Raw genomic sequence first — 19130 nt, 5'->3', positions numbered from 1 at the left:
GACTACATAAAGTGCAAATATACAGGAAAATAATTACACAGGACAGTTTATGCCAACAAGCTAAGACAACAGAACTGTATCAGATTGAAGAAACCACTGAAAGCAACTGCCTCTCTTTTTCCAATAGCAGCAGGATGGAGAAAAATGAACAGAAAAATCTAATAAGCTGTTGCAGAGTCTCTTGGTGGCGGCACGGTGATGGCAGGAGGGTAAAGAGTCCATGAGAGGGTCCCAGAAGTCATCAGAAATTACCACAATGTCAAAATACAGTTCTCATATTGATTTTTAAAATCATGTTCATCTTTCAGTTATGATAGAGCCACCGTGATGGATGGAGTGACTCGGTTTTCAGCAGTACCTCTTCATGCTTGAAAATTTTGACCTGTTATTCGGTACTGTGTCTCCATGAACCCAAAATCTTTTGTTAGACCTCTTGTGTATGAAAAAAAAACACACACAATGCAGTGACACACAGCTGGCTGAAAACAGCTAACTCTCCAATTACTGATGGTGCTCTAAAATGGGAGGACTGTGTATAAAAGCTGTAATTCCTATATGGTTCACATGATATGGACTCGCATGCAGTCTAATTAAAGCTGACATTCTTTACTTTAACCTCATAGTTACTGTTTCATTGCATTCAGTGTGCTGGAGTAAAGAGACCACAGTGCTCTCTCATTTACTTACAAACTGCATTGGCTTTTCACATGAACTATATACAGTACACATGGATAATATATATCTACACACACACACACACACACACACACACACACACACACACACACATATATATATATATATATATATGTGTACACACACATACGCGTATATCTGTGATAATTGTGCCACTCTATTTTCCAACATGTTTAAAAAAAAAAAAAAAAAAAAAGGGTTGGGTTTGAATGAATACATTACAAAGAGGTCTAGTTTATTAGCAGATTTTAACATTGCTTAAGTTACACAACAGTCTCTAGAGTTTACACAGAATGGTTTAAAAAACAAAAAATATCCAATGAGCAGTGGTTCTGCCACTAGAAACGCCTTGTTGATGAGAGAGGTCAGAGGAGAATGGCCAGACTGGTTTGAGCTGACAGGAAGGATACAGTAACTCAAATAACCACTCTTTATAACGATGGTGAGCAGAAAAGCATCTCAGAATGCACAACATGCCGAATTTCGAGGCAGACGGGCTACACCAGCAGAACACCACATTGTTTTTCACTCTTGAACAGGAACCTGAGGCTACAGTGGGCTACAGAGTTTCACTGAATCTGGGCAGGAAAAAGACCAAGCGATGTTTGTATTTAAAATTTGCATTCTTTGGAAAAGTGTGTTCCTAATTTTACTGAAACAAACACCATGCCATATAAAATACGGTCCTCAAGATAAGCTAAGTCTCTAAGATTAAAATTAAGATTCCTCCAGTTTCCTCTCACCAAATTAAAAAATGGTTGATTCATACAGTGAATTAATTGATAATATCATGTTAAATACAGTGAATTAATTGATAATATCATGTCCTTATATTTAATATTTCCCTCGAATGCCATTCCATCAATATTTTCAGTGTATTTGGATGCTCCAAAATATGTTTGTGGTTACATCGGTGGTGCAAGAATTCACTCAAGCTGATAATAAATCCTGAGTAACTCAAATCTGAATACAGCCTTCAATGTGGGAACAATTATCAAACCAGGATGTGGTATTTTGACATGAGCCCAGCAGATATTTGAGACACGGCATCTGGACCTGGCCAGACCTATTGTGAATAGTTCCATCAGGTTTGTACAGCCATTTCAACCTCTAGCGTGTGGTTTGTAGGAAAGAACAGACCGATTTCGTGGCCCTGAGCTGTTCCTCATGTTAGGGTCCATTAGAAAGTTTTACAGCCAAAGAAGTCCGACAGTTTCGAGCTATGTGTGGAATTTTAAGGACTTGCTTCCTTATTGTCTGTCAACAATTTAGGGACGTGGCCTCCTCATCGTTATCCTCTTATCGTCTCTCATCTCAGCATTCAACACGTACCTCTGTGGTTCATGACTGTAAATTGTTTTTATTTATTGCAGTCAGTTTTGTAGGTGTTGAATTGTGTTTAGACCCATGCTGTGTGTGTGTGTAGATACATTCTTTCCCAAGCCTAGTCTGAAGACCAGACTTGCTTTGACCTGTGAACTTTGGCCTGAACGTTAACCCCTGAGAGTTACTCAGCCATGTCTTCTAAAACTTCTTTTCTCTTCTCCTCTAGAAAATTGAGCCATTTGATCATTCTACCACCCAGCATTTTACATCTTTCTGTCTCTCTCTCTCATGCACACACACACACACACACACACACACTTGTAATGTATACGCCTAAATCTAACGCTAGCCTCAATAATCAAAAATAAATATTTAGCCTTTTTTTTTTTTAAAGACTTTTTCTTTTTAGTGTAGAGGCTGCAGTAAAATGTCTACACAAAGGCAATACTGTCACCACCAAGCTATAAAACATGTCCACACGTTTGCACACACACACACACACACACACACACAAACATACATCTGAAAGTGTCAGAGTAGCCACAGGTGTACAGGAAATGATATCATGCAGATGATGTCACTACCTGTGGCCAGATTGTTTGTGTGGTTTGGCTGTTTTATAAGTGTGTGAGTGTGAGTGTGAGAGAGAGGGAGATAGAGAAAGATAGAGGGAGAAAGAGAATTGAAGAGAGAGGGAAAAACACAGTTATGTTTAAGGCATGACATCAGAGCCCAGAGGGAGTAATTTTTTAACAGGGAAGAGAGTGTGTGTGTATGTGTGTGTGTGGGTGTGTGTGGGTGTGTGTGGGTGTGTGTGGGTGGAGGGGGGTTTTTTTTTTAAATCATTTAGAAAACTGAAAGAGCTAAAAGATTCCCTTTTGGTTACTGAATGGTTCAGGTGTTGTAATTAATAATCATGTCAGTGGAAGGTCCTTACAAGGATAATAAGATAGACATGTGTGTTTGCATGTCACATAATTTTTGAAAACCCTATGCTCTTAATATTATTAGACTTGGGTTTATTAAGCCACAATAACGACATATATAAAAGAACTTATTATGTTACGTAAGAGTTTTCCACTAGACGTGTCCTTGAGTTGAGCTGAGGGGGCTGATGGCGTCCTTTAAAGCATCTGAAAATAAGTAATGGATCCGTCATGGCAGCTGACTGGACTAAATATTTCATCATGTGTAATGCTCTGTGTTTGTATTGGAACCGGAGTTTGAAATTAGAGCTGCTCAGTTTGTACTCTGCTTGTTTATTCAAAATCATAAATGGCAGACTGAATAAAAAATAAATAAAATGGCGAGAGTGAAAGCATGATTTGAATGAATCATTATGTCAGTACGTCACCTCTGCTGTAAAGCAGCTCTCAACAGCATGAGTGTTCTGTTTGCTTGTCCATCAGGTGGATCTGATGAAAAACATCAGCACAATCCCACAGCCCTTCCTGTACACGAGGCATGTTCACTTCCTCAACTTCACCAGGTGAGCCAGACACTATTCATATTGACAGCTGAGATGTCCAGTTACAATGGCTGTGTATAGACTCTGGAATGTTCCTCAGGTTCAGGATGGAGCAGCCCGTCTACATTAACATCATCAGAGACCCCATTAACCGCTTCCTCTCCAACTACTTTTTCCGCCGGTTTGGAGACTGGAGGGGCGAGCAGAATCACTTGATCCGTACGCCTCGGATGAAGGACGACGAGAGATACCTGGTCAGAGTCTTGTTTGTACATTCTCTCTCTCCCTCTCTTTCGGCTTCTTTCTGTCCTATCTCTTTGTCTTTTACTTGCGACTCTATCCTTTCCCACACACATCTCACAGGGGTGTGTCAGGCTTTACTGAAAGTTCCTTACCTCAGCTCTTTGTTAAGGTCTTACATAGTTGAAGCCAACCACCTCGAGCATGGGAGATGCGGGGCTATTAAATGTATTGAAAATTAGAAATAAAAAATTTGACAATTCTTAGCATTATAGGAATTTATATATATATATATATATATATATATATATATATATATATGTGTGTGTGTGTGTGCATGTATATAGGTCCAGAAGTATTTGGACAATGATGGAGTTTTTGTGATTTTGTCTTTATACACCACAATGGATTTGAAATAAAACAATCAAGATGTGATCGAAGTGTAGACTTTCAGCTTTATTTTAAGAGGTTCCACAAAAAATATGGCATTTACCGTTTAGGAATTACAGCCATTTTAAGCAAAGTACTTCCATTTTCAGGGGCTCAAAGGTATTTAGACAATTGACTGACAAGAAGTTAATTGACCAGGTGCGGTCCATTCCCTCGTTACTTCAAGACAAATGAAACAGATAAAAGGTCTGGAGTTGATATCAGGTATTGAGTTGCCATTTGGCAGCTGTTCGACTGGAGCTACCAATATGAAGTCCAAGGAGATCTCAATGCAAGTGAAGGAGGCCATCATTAGGCTGAAAAAACAACATAAGTCTATAAGAGAGATAGCAAAACCTTAGGTGTGGCCAAATCAACAGTTGGGTACATTCTTAAAAAGAAAGAAAGCACTGATGAGCTCAACAACATCGAAAGGCCTGGAAGACCACGGAAGACAACTAAAGCGGATGATCGCAGAATCCTTTCCTTGGTGAAGAAAAACCCCTTCTCAATATCAACAGAACTCAAGAATACTCTGGAGAAGGTAGGCGTATCATTGTCAAAATCTACAATCAAGAGACGCCTTCATGAATGTAAATACAGAGGGTTTACAACAAGGTGCAAACCACTGGTAAGAACAGGAAAGCCAGATTAGACTTTGCCAGAAAACATCTAAAAAAGCCTCCCATGTTCTGGAATAAGATTCTCTGGACTGATGAAACCAAGATTAACTTGTACCAGAATGATGGGAAGAGAAAATTATGGTGAAAGAAAGGAGCAGCTCATGATCCAAAGTATACCACATCATGTGTCAAACATGGTGGAGGCAGTGTTATGGCATGGGCATGTATGGCTGCCAATGGAACGGGCTCACTGGTGTTTATTGATGATGTGACTGCTGACAGAAGTAGCAAGATGAATTATACTCTATACTCTCTGCTCACATTCAGCCAAATGCTACAAAACCGCTTCACAGTGCAGGTGGTTAATGACCCTAAACATACTGCGAAAGCAACTCAAGACCTTTTGAAGGCAAAGAAACGGAATATTCTTCAATGGCCAAGACAGTCACCTGATCTCAACCCAACAGAGTATGCTTTTCACTTACTGAAGACAAGACTGAAGGCAGAAAGACCCACAAACAAGCAGCAACTGAAGGTGGCTGCAGTGAAGGCCTGCAAAGCATCTCCAGGGAGGAAACTCAGAATTTGAGTTTTTAGAACATGGGCTCCAGACTTCAGGCAGTCATTGACTGCAAAGGATTTTCATCCAAGTATTAAAATTATGGTTATATTTACAATTATGTCACTTTGTCCAAATACCTTAGAGCCCCTGAAAATGGAGGTACTTTGTTGAAAATGGCTGTAATTCCTAAATGGTAAATGCCATATTTTTGTGGAACCTCTTAAAATAAAGCTGAAAGTCTACACTTCGATCACATTATTGTTTTATTTCAAATCCATTGTGGTGTATAAAGGCAAAATCACAAAAACTCTGTCACTGTCCAAATACTACATGCTGGAATTTTTCAACCCTTACAAAAATATATACAAAGTACAGTATTCGCATCCACATACCAGTAGTGTATTTTTGTGTTTGCATTATCATCACAAAAGTAGGACTTTTGAACACAATTGCTGCAATGTTATCTATGTGATAACAAAAAGGTCACATGACTAGTAAAGGTTGGACAGTAGGTGGTTTTGTTGTTCTTGGTTCCACAAAAGTGAAAAATAATCCACTTTTTTAACAGCAAATAAGATGATGTAGATGTCAAAAATTGAGCTCTATTTTATATATTTTTCCTTGAGAGAGAGAGGGAGAGAGAGAGAGAAAGGGAGAGAGTCATTAGTTTAGTCAGTAAGTTTGCACTTTTCTATGAACCCTGGGAAACACTTCATGGTCTTCAACACATACGTAATTCGCTCATAAATCTACCACAGACATGAATGAAATCTTTTGTCAGCAGTCACAAGTGTAAAACGCTTAAAAATGTCTGCATAGAATATTTTTGCTGAAGTTTACATGAGTTCCTTTCTGATGTTTTGAAGCTTAAGTTATGAAAGAGCGAACCGATTTCTTTAGATTCATGTGAGAATAAGGCAAAAACCAGTTTATAGCATTGTAACTGCTGTAATGTGGTTTTTATATACAAATGTAACACACTTAACAGAAAACTTGTTGCTGATTACATAAAGACTTGGCATGTGGTTTAATTATAAGAATGCAGCTCTGGGCCCAGATTGGTTCTTGACTACAGATGAAGTCTGGTCTTGGACAAAAACAAATCAACATCAGCAGTTCATTAATTTAAGTCTTGAGTAATTATGTGTAATGTTGCAAGGGTTGTGTTATTTCATATGAGAACCTCTCTTAATGAGTCATAGTGTGTCTGTTGAGTCGTAGAGTGTCTGGATACCATCTAACATACTTATATATTGTACAAGAAAGAGGACACACAAATTAGTTTCTAAGACAAATGTAAATAGTGAAGTCACTATCAGTGTATTTTTTTTTCTAAATCATATTTATAAATATTTTTATAAGTATTTTTACTTAGAATAAAACTTTGTTTCATTTAGAACTTAGAAGTGCTCGACCCTTTTGGGAACTTTTATGAAATTTCCTCCCATGTGCTTCCTAATGAAACAATGCCAGTAGTGTGCAAATCTTCATCAGGAATACTGTTAAGAATTTAACATAAAAAATAAGTTTGATTTCTTAAACAATTTTCTTGGTCATGGCATAATATGAGTTATTTCATAGTGTTAATGTATTCATTGTTATTCTAAATTAGTAGAACACTATGAGGGTGAACACTTTTGACTGGCAGGGTAGATAACCAAAGTTGTCTTCAGTATAATTGTGGTATAAGTAGTTCAAATTCATAACAATTGGCATGAACTGTTAGAAAATATCAAAATGGTTGAGTTTAATGCTTTAATGCTTTAATGCTTTATCTGTACAAAATCCAACTGAATTGCTTTTACATGTTATAGTTTTTATAGGGATTTGAACAACTTTTCAGTTGAGGGCAAAAGTTTACAAACACCTAGGATAAAGACAATCAAATTCATTTTTTCACAACTGCATATTAATATATATATTAAGTGTACATATTACCTTACATTTCTTTTGGCAAGTCTATTAGTCTGTTAAAACAATCAATTAGAGACAGATTCTTTTCAGCTTTAATTCACTTTATCAGAATTCCAGTGGGTCCAGTGTTTACATACACCAAGTTAACTGTATCTTTAAACAGACTGGAAGATTCCAGGAATTAATGTAACGACTTTTACAAGCTTCTGATTGGCACATTGTCAAAATTATTTAATTTGGAGTGCACCTGAGGCTGTATTTTAGAGCCAGTAGCTTTTTGCCCTACCATGGAAAAAAAAAATCCAAACAACTCAGCCTAGACCTCAGAAAAAATAACTGTGGACCGTTACATGTCTGGTTCCTCTTTAGGAGCAATTTCCAAACAACTGATTGTACCACAAGCATCTGTACAAACAGTTGTGTGCAAATATAAAAATCTTGGGACTGCACAGACACTTCCTTGTTCAGGATGGAGGCACAAATTAACACAATAAAGGAACTTTGAGGTTCAAGGTTCTTTATTTGTGGTTCAAGGTAAAAGGAACTTTGGCCTGAAAGCTTCAAAAAAGACAAAAAAAAAGGAACTGGTGAAGGAGCTGGAGGTATCAGGTACCAAATATTTACATCCACTGTTAAGAGAGTCCGACATCGCCATGACCTGAAATGCTGTCGTACAAGAAAGAAGTCTGTCTCTTAGTTAATATTTTGAGATGTCCTTTTATGGAAATAAAGTAGGTGCCCTAATTGACTTGACATGGGAAATGTATGGTAACATGAAATGTGTGGAGTTGTGAAATATCTTTAGCCTGGGTTTATGTAAATGTTTGACCTCAACTGTATGTAATGGCGACATTCAGAGACATTCCAGATCTACAGAGCTGAAATGTAGCCAAGTTTTTTTGTTTTTTTTTTGTTTTTTCGCTTGCAAAACTTTACGAAAAAACACACCAGCAGTGTACTGGGGTTGAAACTCTGTGTGTTCACATTTCATTGCTAGATCCACTAGTTCTTTCTTAAATTATACTCAGCAACACTGGAGCTCTTTACTACTGGACAGAGCTAGTGCTGGTTTTATACACCAATTTATGAACGCTTTGGCTTTGTGTAATTACAAACAGGCAGTCCATATATCATACATACAGTTTCAACATAATAACCCATAGTTAATGATGGCTGCTGTTCGACAATAGCTGGCACTAATCAAAAAAGGCCAGGGATTTAGAGTTCTGTGCTTAAATTGTGCATAGTTTCTCCTGAAACCCTCATTACTTTTCCCTTACAGTTTACACACTGTCTTATATGAACGTATACCGCTCTGTCGGGTTGATTTATTTGTCTGCACCAGTCAAAGCGTCTGCATGAAATAAACTCTTAGATGCGGCAGTATGATGAGATCTGATTTACGATCTGCATTTGTGCGGGATTTAATTATTGTAATTGGTGCAAGTCTGAACTGGAATTCCCCTTTTTCTAATGCTTACACACACAAGCCACATTTAAGCCTTTAATTAGATGCAGTGCAGGTTTACTCAGGTTCAATGCGACTGAAATCTGAGAATCGGTTTCATTGTAACTTAAATTTGACTGTGTCGGGTAATTAGGTTCTGCTGTGGATTTTGGTGCTGCATGTGTGTTTAGTTATTAAAGTATGCACAAGAGAGAGAGAGAGAGAGATTTCGTTTGTTGTCACTTGGATTTATAGTAACAACTTGAAATACTGCAGTATTGTTACAGCCTAATCTGTACAGATCTGTGCGGATCTCTACTGCGTCTACTGTCAGATTATCACAGATAATAATTTCAACATGTGCTAAGCAAAAAATTTTAAAAAATAAAAACTTGTTTACTTAAAGCTCCCTTATAAATAAACATTTACGTGAAAAATGCTTTTACTGTATTCCTTCAGTTGGATAAAACAGCATGAGAACAGCTTCTTACATATCTGTCCCACCATAACACCTTTATTTTTCTTTCTTCTCATCTTCTCTTCTGTTTCTTTTGTCGTCCATCTCTGTGTGAAAACTCTTTGGAATTTTTGGAAAGCAGCCAAAATTCACACAGAAAAAAAAATCAAGTTTTGACTAAACCTTACTAACTATGATTTTCTCACCACTTCAGAGTTTTGCACGTTTACAGGTTTTTAAGACAGTTATGTGTCATAACAAAATCAGATAAAAGCCTGATTCAGATCAGATGTCAAATTGTCCATGGTGTGCCTGCTCAGTCACATCATCATCAAAACAGAGAAGAGCACTTAGACACTCTGTACAGATGACCACGGACAAAGTTATAATTAATAAGAAATCTAGGCAACAGAACTGACTGAATGAATGAATGTATGAATCGGCGATTATTTCCCTGCTCACTCGAGGCAAGAGACGATAATGAGGCTAGCATTTAAATGGAGAGTGAGAAATCTGATTCTTTTTTATTTCCCAATTTCCTTCTTAATTTGTTCACCATTGAATTCCCACCCACCTGCTAGCGCTTCCCTATCGCACAACAGGGTGAAGACTAACATGTGCATCCTCCAGGACATGTGAAAGCCAGACAGCTGCTTTTTTTTAACTGCTGTATCACACAGCAGCGTAACACACTCGGAGCAAAGTGCTATCGACCCTCTTCCGCATACATGCTCTCTCATTTTGTGCTCTTAGTGGGATGTTGATGAGCATAGTGAGATTGTTTTGTTAGTGTGGAGACATGGTCCGAACAGTAACGCGTGACAAACACAGCCTAGCTCTGACTGTCTGTCTGAGTGTGTAATAAGAAACAGTCTGAAAGGAACCCGTCCAACAGTAATAGCTGCTTTTTACAATCTCTCTAACATTACACATGTAAAGTGTATTACAAATGTAAGCTGTTTTCCCAAAAATCTTCCTGAAATATGTGCTCAGTGGCTGCTTGTTTTGACAATAAAGGATAAGGCACATGGTGGAGGTAGTTTGGGTGAATTAGCATGACTGTGTTCCCAGTGGTTCGTTGGGATCAGTGCCATGTGTCTGCAGCGAAAATGAATGAGTAGAACTGGAACGATGTGTAGCATGTCCAGTCCTGCAGCACTGAGAGAGAACGTCTCAGAAACACTGGTTCAGGACGTGGGAGGGTTTAGGACATGCTCTTCATAGGACACAAGCCAGCAGTGTGTGTGTCATTTCCTGTTTATATTATTACACGTGTCCACCTCTTTCCTCTTTCTCTCCCTTTCTCTCTCCTTCCTCAGCTTCTGTCTTGTCCTCGCTGAACTCTTGTTGATTTAGTTGTTTGGGCACTCCTGGCACTCTCAGACACGTTTGGGACATTATCACTATCTAACTTGTAGCTTCACGTGTTCCCCAAGTTGCACACTAAGTCGTTTTTTTTTAGGTCAGCATCATTATTCACTTCTACATTCTTCTCCACCAAACTTGAAAACGTTCCCGGTCTTGACAGTCAGGTCAACGGAAGCCCAGCCAGGACACTCTTTGTGTACATCGGCGCCTGTGAAAGCGGGGGAGCAGCAAAGTTGGAGTGGCTGAGGTCCAAGGAAATTAGTTTTCTTTCCATTTTAGCCAAAATTACTCTTTTTCCATTGAAGGCTGAATAATTAATTATAAATGTAATTCATTTACACAAATATGACAATCACGTATGAGGTACAGTGTAACACAACATCTAAATACTAAATAAGAAGAAATTTTACTTTGTCTCATATGCAATTGTACAATTTGTGCGACACATTGAGAGTAATTTTTTGCTACACAGGATAGTCCTGCCATTATTAAATGGCCATTATTAAAAAAAATCTTAGAGTAAAATATTTTCTTATTGAGTATTTTGATTACATTACAGTGTACACTGTAGCTGTATATCAAAATTGTGAGACACTTTGTGAAAAGCTGGTTCTGTGGCTACTGGCCATGTGTATTTCTTCAAAAGAAAGTCGAACTACACTTCACATTGTGTGTATATTATAAAAAAGTAATATTATAAAAAAAAAAAAAAAAAAAAAAAAAAAAAACCTCTGTGTTTTCATAGTGTATCATCTAGGCCAGGGGTTGTCAATTAGCAGACCAGATTGTGATCCAGATGTGGACCCAGGAAAGTATTTCAGCGGACGGAACTTAGTACATAAACAGCAGATAAAGGTATGAAATAAATGGCTATAGTTCAGCGACTCTAAACATGAACCTTCCTGGCTTCTGTTGCAGAACATCTATAGATCTTCAAAGATCTTTTTTTTTCCCCCCATTTAACCTTCAAGTCTGATGAGTAAACTGACAATATGGCTTGATAAAAATTAAAAAACAAAAAAAAAAAGTCAATGAGGAAAACAGAATGCTGCAGATGAACGGACAGAGAAGTATGTGTTTCATCTGTTTCATCTGCCGATGTCTCATCTGTTCAGAGTCTGTCCGTGTTTTCCCAGTGCTCTTGCCATTAATAAAACAAAATCCCCAACACATTTCTGAAATCCTCTCCTTATTAATGACGTTTGGGAATTTGCAACAGAATGTTTGGAAAATTGCGACACGTTTTCATTGCTTTAGGCCTTTATTTTCATCCTATTTGACACATTTAAAAAGTTCTTTCTTTGTAGCAGACGTATTCATGCCATTAATAACAACACAATAATAGGCTTGAAATAATCTTCTCCAAATTCATCACCATATTTGAGTATTGTATGAACGCAGTAGACTGAGTAAAATAACTGCAGCAGCAATAACAGGGTTCAGAACATCTCTGATATTTTCCAAAATCATAACTAATCTTTTCTAACATTCAGTATGAACAGATTAAGTAAAAATCACAGGAAAAGCTCACTAAAAAGTAAGTCAGTAAGTCAGTAAAAGTCATTTATTTCTTGTAGGAGGATTAAACAAAATTAAACATCAACATCTTTCTGTACATTTATATGAGTACAGTACACAAAGTAAAAATCTCCGCATACTCATCAGTAGGCCTAAGTACCATTCTATATTTCCCAGTCTACCTTATTCCCCTGTTTATTAGAAACACCATTTATAGTGCAAAATCCAGTAGCTCATCATTTAACCACAGTTGTGGGGTGTTTTGTGCATCCATTACATCCTCTCTTTATTGCATTTTCAGACTGTCCTAAGTAAGCTGAATTTAGAAAATGGTTAAGTTATAAACATGTATATGATTTGAATTAATTGTATGCTTATATTGTTACAGTAGCACATCTAATGTACATTATATACAGTTTGCATATGTGTGTGTGCATGTGTGCGTGTGCGTGTGTGTGTGTTTATATACCTGAGACCTGATCCACCATTTTTTTTGCCTGATACCAGTACTGGGCATTGGATCAGTGCAACCTCTAGTGTTATTTTATAGTGCTATGTTTAGTGTTTTATAGTGTCTTTATTAATAGTAAATAATGAGCAACTTTTGACAAGTAGTGTATAAAGATAGTTATATACATAAGAAAATGGCCTAATTCTAAATCTGCTGATGCTGATAGAGATCTCGAACCAGCACTTTCTTACAAATAAAAAAGTAATGTTATAAATATAAATTTTAAAAAAAACCTCAGTGTTTTGATAGTGTATCATCTAGGCCAGGGGTTGTCAATTAGCAGACCAGATTGTGATCCAGATGTGGACCCAGGAAAGTACATTTGCAATTAATGTACAGTTTACTAAGGCTGCAAACGGCACATGGCTTAAATCACAGCGTAAATGCCACCATAAAGTGGTGCAAATGATCAACCACAGAGCTAGTAAAAAGCTCAGGACCAAAGCAGAAATGTAGTTAACAAAGATAATATGTTAATAGTTGAAGCTTTTATTACATGAAGACCCAGATGTCAGAACAAGTAAATGATGTGGAGGGCATTAATAAGGCTAATAATCCTTTACTAATATGCCTGTTATTTGTGTAATTGTTTTAAATTTCAAAGATAGTCATACTGCACTAAGCAATACCTTAGCAAGTAGAAATATCTTAAAGATATCTCAGATTCAACTGATATTTCTCTATAATAAATTTAAATTTAAATTAAAACAAGATTATTAAGCCTATTTCTAGGTATTTCCCTCATTTCAAGCTTGACACTGTCTTATTCTACTGACAGATAAGTTTGCGTTTATTTTTAGAAAGAAGCAAAATTATCTGCTAATAGAATAAGAACATTTTAAACTTGAAATGAGTTTATAGATCTAGAAATAGGCTTAATTTTTTTTTTTTTTTTTTTTTTTTTTTTTTACACACATAAGGATCCTTCCTGAGGAATTACATATGATGCTTTTCTGAAATTTTCCCAAACAGTCTGAGCACTTATTAGTTGCTTTTCTGAAGTTCTAAATGAAATCTGTATATTTAGGGAAACAGTTTTATTTTTAAAGAATACGTTTTGATTCAGACATTATTTTTTTATGTGGGCATTAACATCACTATTTTCACAATTCTAACTTTACAGTCTTTCTCAGTGTTTTCAGTTTTGCATTTATTCCATCTCAGCTTAAGGAAAAGTCACAATTTTCAGGGCCACCGTATCTGTGGTAGTTTGAAGAAGAGATCTCAATTCTCAAGACGGGCCTCATTTATCAATCTTTTAGTAAATGTTTGTGTAAGCCAAAGAGAATGAAAATTTTCCGCAGGCTTTACAGAAGTTTCAGAAATGCTGATTATCTTTGTACTCGTGTGTGTATGTTGATCACATGTAAAGTGCAAAGTACGTTCCTGACACAGCTCATTTGCATGTAGTGACGCCCACAAAACTCCATAAAAGGTCAAGCACACAGACAGCTGGGAGCATGAAATGAACAATCAGGGTAAAGTCTGAAAGACAGAAGTGGAAGTTATTTAATACAAATATTTAATAATATTTAATATTAATAATAATAATAAGTGAGCGTGAAATGTGTATGAGACTCCAAATGTGTGAGACTCCAAAGTCGCTCTGGATAAAATGGAACCGGAATAAAAATGAAATAAAAATAAGCAATTTACCCTCAGTAGTATAATCCAGATATAAAAGTGCAGTAGCTCATCACTAATTACTGTATATGATTTAAAGTCGTTTTTACACACACAGCACAAGCATGAGTAGGATACAAAAGTTTTTTCCAAATGTATGGGATTTTCATGAACCATATTTCTTTGTAAAAGCTCATACGAATGAGTTACGCGTAAATTAGTTTGTAACCAGTTTGATAAATGAGGCCCAGTATGTGCTTACTGCAGATCATGAAGCAGGAAGCCAACATAAAGCAGAATGTCTTCCACAGTCACTGACATTTTCCATTCTGCACTCTTTGTCCTCTTTCAGTAAGTCCACCTGTAAGAGAGAAAAAAAAATCTGTACAATTCTCAACCAAGTATTCAAACAGCAATACCTGTAGCTCACACTGACGCTGTGTGTGTGTTGTGTAGTTATCCATATGGTCCTGTGGTCCAGTGATGGCAGGTCGTGATATCTAATGTCTATCCATAGCTAGACTATTGATTATGAAACTATTAGAGCTGACCAAAGCAGTATATCACAAGGTCTAACAAGAAATATTGTTGTGCACTAAAACATTACAATGTGCTGATTCAATCCATAAAGGAATCAGGATGGCGATGGGGAAGTTCATATTCGGTGGTGGATGGTCCAGGATTCAAAAACACATCAAGGCCTACAGAGAGCTGCGTGACTCTGACAGCACCGCCAGCTAAGAGTGTCATTCTCAAAACGTGAACTGACAGGTGGAAAAAATAAACATGCTCTCATTTGCTCTTGTTGTGCTTAGAAATGCAAAAACCTGCAAGGAGCTTGAATGTAATGCAGTAGATATGACCAACAGTCTGGAGTTCAGGTTTTTTTTTCCTTCAATTTCCTGAAAAAGGGTTTAATGCAATGGGGAAAATAGAAAGCGCACACTTCAGGCAGTTGTAGATTGTAATGGAAATAACGAAGTGTGCATGTATGACATCAGGGTCCAAGTACATGATCTCATTCACCCACCCAGGGGTCGTCGAGGAGAAAGGAACCTCCATCATGCTTTCCCCCCCGATTACCTCGCTAATTTAGTCATGGCCAGTTCCCACCCATCAGGCAGCTCTGCCCTATCACACGACAGCTACCAGCCAGGGAGGGTGATGGCGATCATGTGATTCCTGAGGCACCTGAAGCCAGCCAACTGCATCTTTTCGAACTGCTGCTCATTGAAAGTGCTATCCACCCTCTTCTGCATGATACGAGCTCACAGATGCCCATGATTGGCTAGTATCACTGTGATTGACAGGGGAGAGAGAGTATGCCACCCCTCCCTCCCTGAGATCATGGCCAGTTTTGCTCTCTTGGGCCCCCGGCCGCGGATGGCTGTGGTGTTGTTCAGGCTAAAAGTGAAAGAGAACTGCTTGTTTTTTAACCTCTGTGCCATTGTCTGTGCTGAACGAGCATTTTTTTTTTATCAGAAAGACCTTATCTGTTGCATTTACTGTATTTCAAATGTAGTACCTTTTCAGTAGTAGCAGTCACTTTCTGTTCAGTGTCTGTCACGTGACCTTCTTGAAGATTTTAAAAAAATTGGTTTAACATTTATACATTTAGCAGATGTAAGTTAATAATGAGACAGAATACAGTCCAAGCACAGGGTTAAGCAGTTGATGGTTCAGTGACCCAAGGGAGGTTTTCGGGCATTCCTGGGATTTGAACTCGCAACCTTCCTGTCATTAGCACAGAACTTTGACTGCTGAAGTGTTGCTGACCCTAAAAACAATGATTTCTTTCATATTTTGTTTTTATATCACCTTCTTATTCACTTTTTAACTGAGCCCTGTGTAAAGTGCAGCTAAATGGTGTGGAATTTCATAGCATTCTATACTACAGCATAACTGCCTGCTGTTTGAGTGAGTGTGTGTGTGTGTGTGTGTGTGTGTGTGTGTGTTTGCGTGCGCGTGCCCTTCTCTTCGCCGGCATATGAGTAGTTTTGCACATTGCATGAAACCACAGTGTGCCTTAGAGCCAAACCAGAGGCAGTGACAGAAGGTTTATAGGCATTTACAGATAGAGCACTCTCAGGTCATTCCTGAGCTGATGTCATTATTCTGTAACATTCTTCATAACACTGGACTTAAGGATACAGTTCATGGGGCTATATTACATATACGTCCATGATACCTGATAATAACCCTACATAAACATTTACAAAGACATTTCCAACAGACATCAGCAGACATAAAGACAGCAGACATAAAGTTGACAGACTGCCTGAGACAAATGATGCATTTTTCCATCATCTTTGTAGCTCAGTGTCCTTCTGGTATGTCAGAATCACATAATGGTGATGATCTGGTATAATGCAGTTATAAAATGTCAGTTCAGTTAATAAAAAAAAAATAAATGAACTCCAAATGTTGCTCTGGAGTATCTCTTTAAACTCTGAACTGGTAATAACATTGACAAAAATCTGCTGTACAACACTGTTACATAGGACTTTTGTTTCACTATTTTTAAGATTTTTTGTGAATCTCTGTAGCAATGCCATGTAAGGAATAAAACAATCAATGATCAACTAAAAGCATTTCCAACAGGAAAGTGTTTGCCCTGTTGTCCAGAGATCTCAAGTTTAAATCCTGACAAGTTTGAATCAAGAAAGCAGAATTTCCCGTGCTCTCTGGGTGGGAGGAATGACATCACTCACTCACCTGTCAATCACAGCAACACTAGGCAATCGTGGCCATCTGTGAGTGTGGAACATCAGGGAAACAATTTCTCCCTAGCGTATCCCTCAAGAGTAAATGTCCAGATACAAGGTGCATGGAGTGATGAGGTATAAATGGTCACACAGTCTGGTAACATGAAATTCTAACGTAAGCCGACCTGGAAAATTTCATCAACAACAATAACCACAAAACCAGCTGTATGTCAACAGAAATCTATCAGCTTGCCATGGAAGTTAACAGAAGCAGTGTTTGTGATAGGTGATGCCTTCTGGAGTAACCCTTTATAAATGTTTCAAGGTTAAAGCGTAGGTGGTAATGTTGCCCTATGCACACTTACTGTATTTTTAATATATTTAAAAGCTCAGAAATAGTATTATTATAAATAATGACATTCAGAATTCTACACAATTTTAAAATGTTTAACAGTTTATGGTTTGTAAAGAAGAAAACACACGAAGTGAAATTCAGAAGAAAGAACGTTTTTGACAAGCTGCTAAAAGCTAAGAGTAAGTTTTATTCTCAGAAACAGAGAATTGAATCTGCTGATGTCTATCATCCTGTTAGAAAAACTTATAAGTAGGTATGTTGGGTTCTATTTATCTTACAATTACAACCTACAATTGAATTTCAAAATTTATTAAAATTAACATTTTTTCCAAGTACAGATATTTTAACAGCGACTTGAAGAAGAACTCTGTATAATCATAAGGGTTTTTGAATTATGCATTTGTGGAAAACCTCAGACGTCTGCTGAAGAGCTGGATGTGTTTTTAAGAACACTTCACATCATGAGCTTCAGAAAGCAAACATAATATGGTCTCAGAGTGCCATTGAATAAAATTTTACTGTAAACCACATCACCATATTGCCTGCGTGTAATTATAATAACTACTAGCCTTGATCATGATGAAAGCTCTTAATTATGTTAAATTCTTTAAATCAGATGTAAGTGATTGTTGTCTCCAGAAGATGCAACGGTGTTTGTCATACAAGTCAGAGGGAGTTAGACTCTTGCAGGAAGTCATTGTGTTTTGTATTGTTTGTGTTGATGAAAGATAAGTCAGCCCTCTTATGAATGACTTCCTCTGAATTCCTTGAGGAGTGTGTTTGAGTGTGTGTGAGAGAGTGGCGCCCCCTTCTGACCACATACTATAATTACTTTTTATTTCTTTATTTTTATGAAGCTGTGTAAGGCAAGATTTCTTTACCTTATCAGTGGTAAATCTAGGATTTCTGTATTTGTTTATTTGATTTATTTGATTATACATTTCATTGCAGACTCTCTCAGGCACCGTGTGTAACAGAAGTTGCTCTTATATCCTTTCCTCATCTTCTTCTTGGCTAATTATTAATTATCCACCCCCTGCAGGTTTGGGAGCCCACAGGACCTCAAATGTCTGAGTTGTGTGTTCATACTCTGTATTTTAATGATGTTTGTATCCGTGTTAGCTTCATTAGTCTCACTCTGTGTCTGTGTGTGACTGTGTCACCTCACTCTCTCTGCAGGACATTAACGTGTGTATCCTGGAGAACTTCCCCGAGTGCTCAAATCCTCGCCTTTTCTACATTGTGCCGTATTTCTGTGGTCAGCACCCTCAGTGCAGGTAGAGCAATCCCTACACACGGCCAGTGCGACACAGCGCGACACAGCGCGACATAGCGCAACCACTGATAATGAGTTAGAATAGGTGTTTCAGGTTGTATACAATGTACATGCACATAAAGATGGAGACACATGAGGACCACCAGCATGCAACCAGTCAAGACAAAGTTTAAAAGATTTAAAAAAAAAAAAAAAAAAAAAAGGTAGCTTCCTTCCACAAACAAGGTATCCAGTCCTTTATCCAGTGCAGCAGCAGGCAGTTATAAATCTGAAGTCTAATCTGAATCTTATCTGACTTATAAGGCAAAATCTAATCTGAATTGTTCTAAGTTATAAAGATATGTCATGTGTGGTGTATGTGTGTGTGTGTGTGTGTGTGTGAGACAGGGAGCCGGGTGAGTGGGCACTAGAGAGGGCCAAACAGAACGCCGTGGAGAACTTCCTCCTAGTGGGGATTTTGGAGGAGCTGGAGGATGTGCTGCTCCTGCTTGAGAGACTGCTACCTCACTACTTCAGCGATGTGCTGACCATCTACCACAGCCCAGGTACATACCAAGACCAATCTTTTTAACACTGTCTGTGAAGCCTGTAATCATAAAAAAAAATGAATAA

The 19130-nt window shown here is 37.7% G+C and overlaps 1 protein-coding gene across 2 annotated transcripts in view; it reads left to right on the top strand.

The window, feature by feature from the left end:
• usta (uronyl 2-sulfotransferase a) overlaps nt 1-19130 on the top strand; it is an 80064-nt gene that overhangs the window by 53414 nt on the left and 7520 nt on the right. For both annotated transcript variants that reach the window (XM_026917799.3, XM_026917798.3), the window contains 4 exons: nt 3432-3511; nt 3591-3744; nt 18422-18519; nt 18906-19063. In XM_026917799.3, coding sequence (XP_026773600.1) covers nt 3432-3511; nt 3591-3744; nt 18422-18519; nt 18906-19063 — 490 coding nt within the window. The remainder of the gene's footprint in view (nt 1-3431; nt 3512-3590; nt 3745-18421; nt 18520-18905; nt 19064-19130) is intronic.

Source organism: Pangasianodon hypophthalmus, chromosome 30, assembly GCF_027358585.1.
Source record: "Pangasianodon hypophthalmus isolate fPanHyp1 chromosome 30, fPanHyp1.pri, whole genome shotgun sequence".
Lineage (NCBI taxonomy): Eukaryota > Metazoa > Chordata > Actinopteri > Siluriformes > Pangasiidae > Pangasianodon > Pangasianodon hypophthalmus.
The sequence above is the reverse complement of the archived record's forward strand: the minus strand, read 5'-3'. Positions and strand labels throughout refer to the sequence as shown.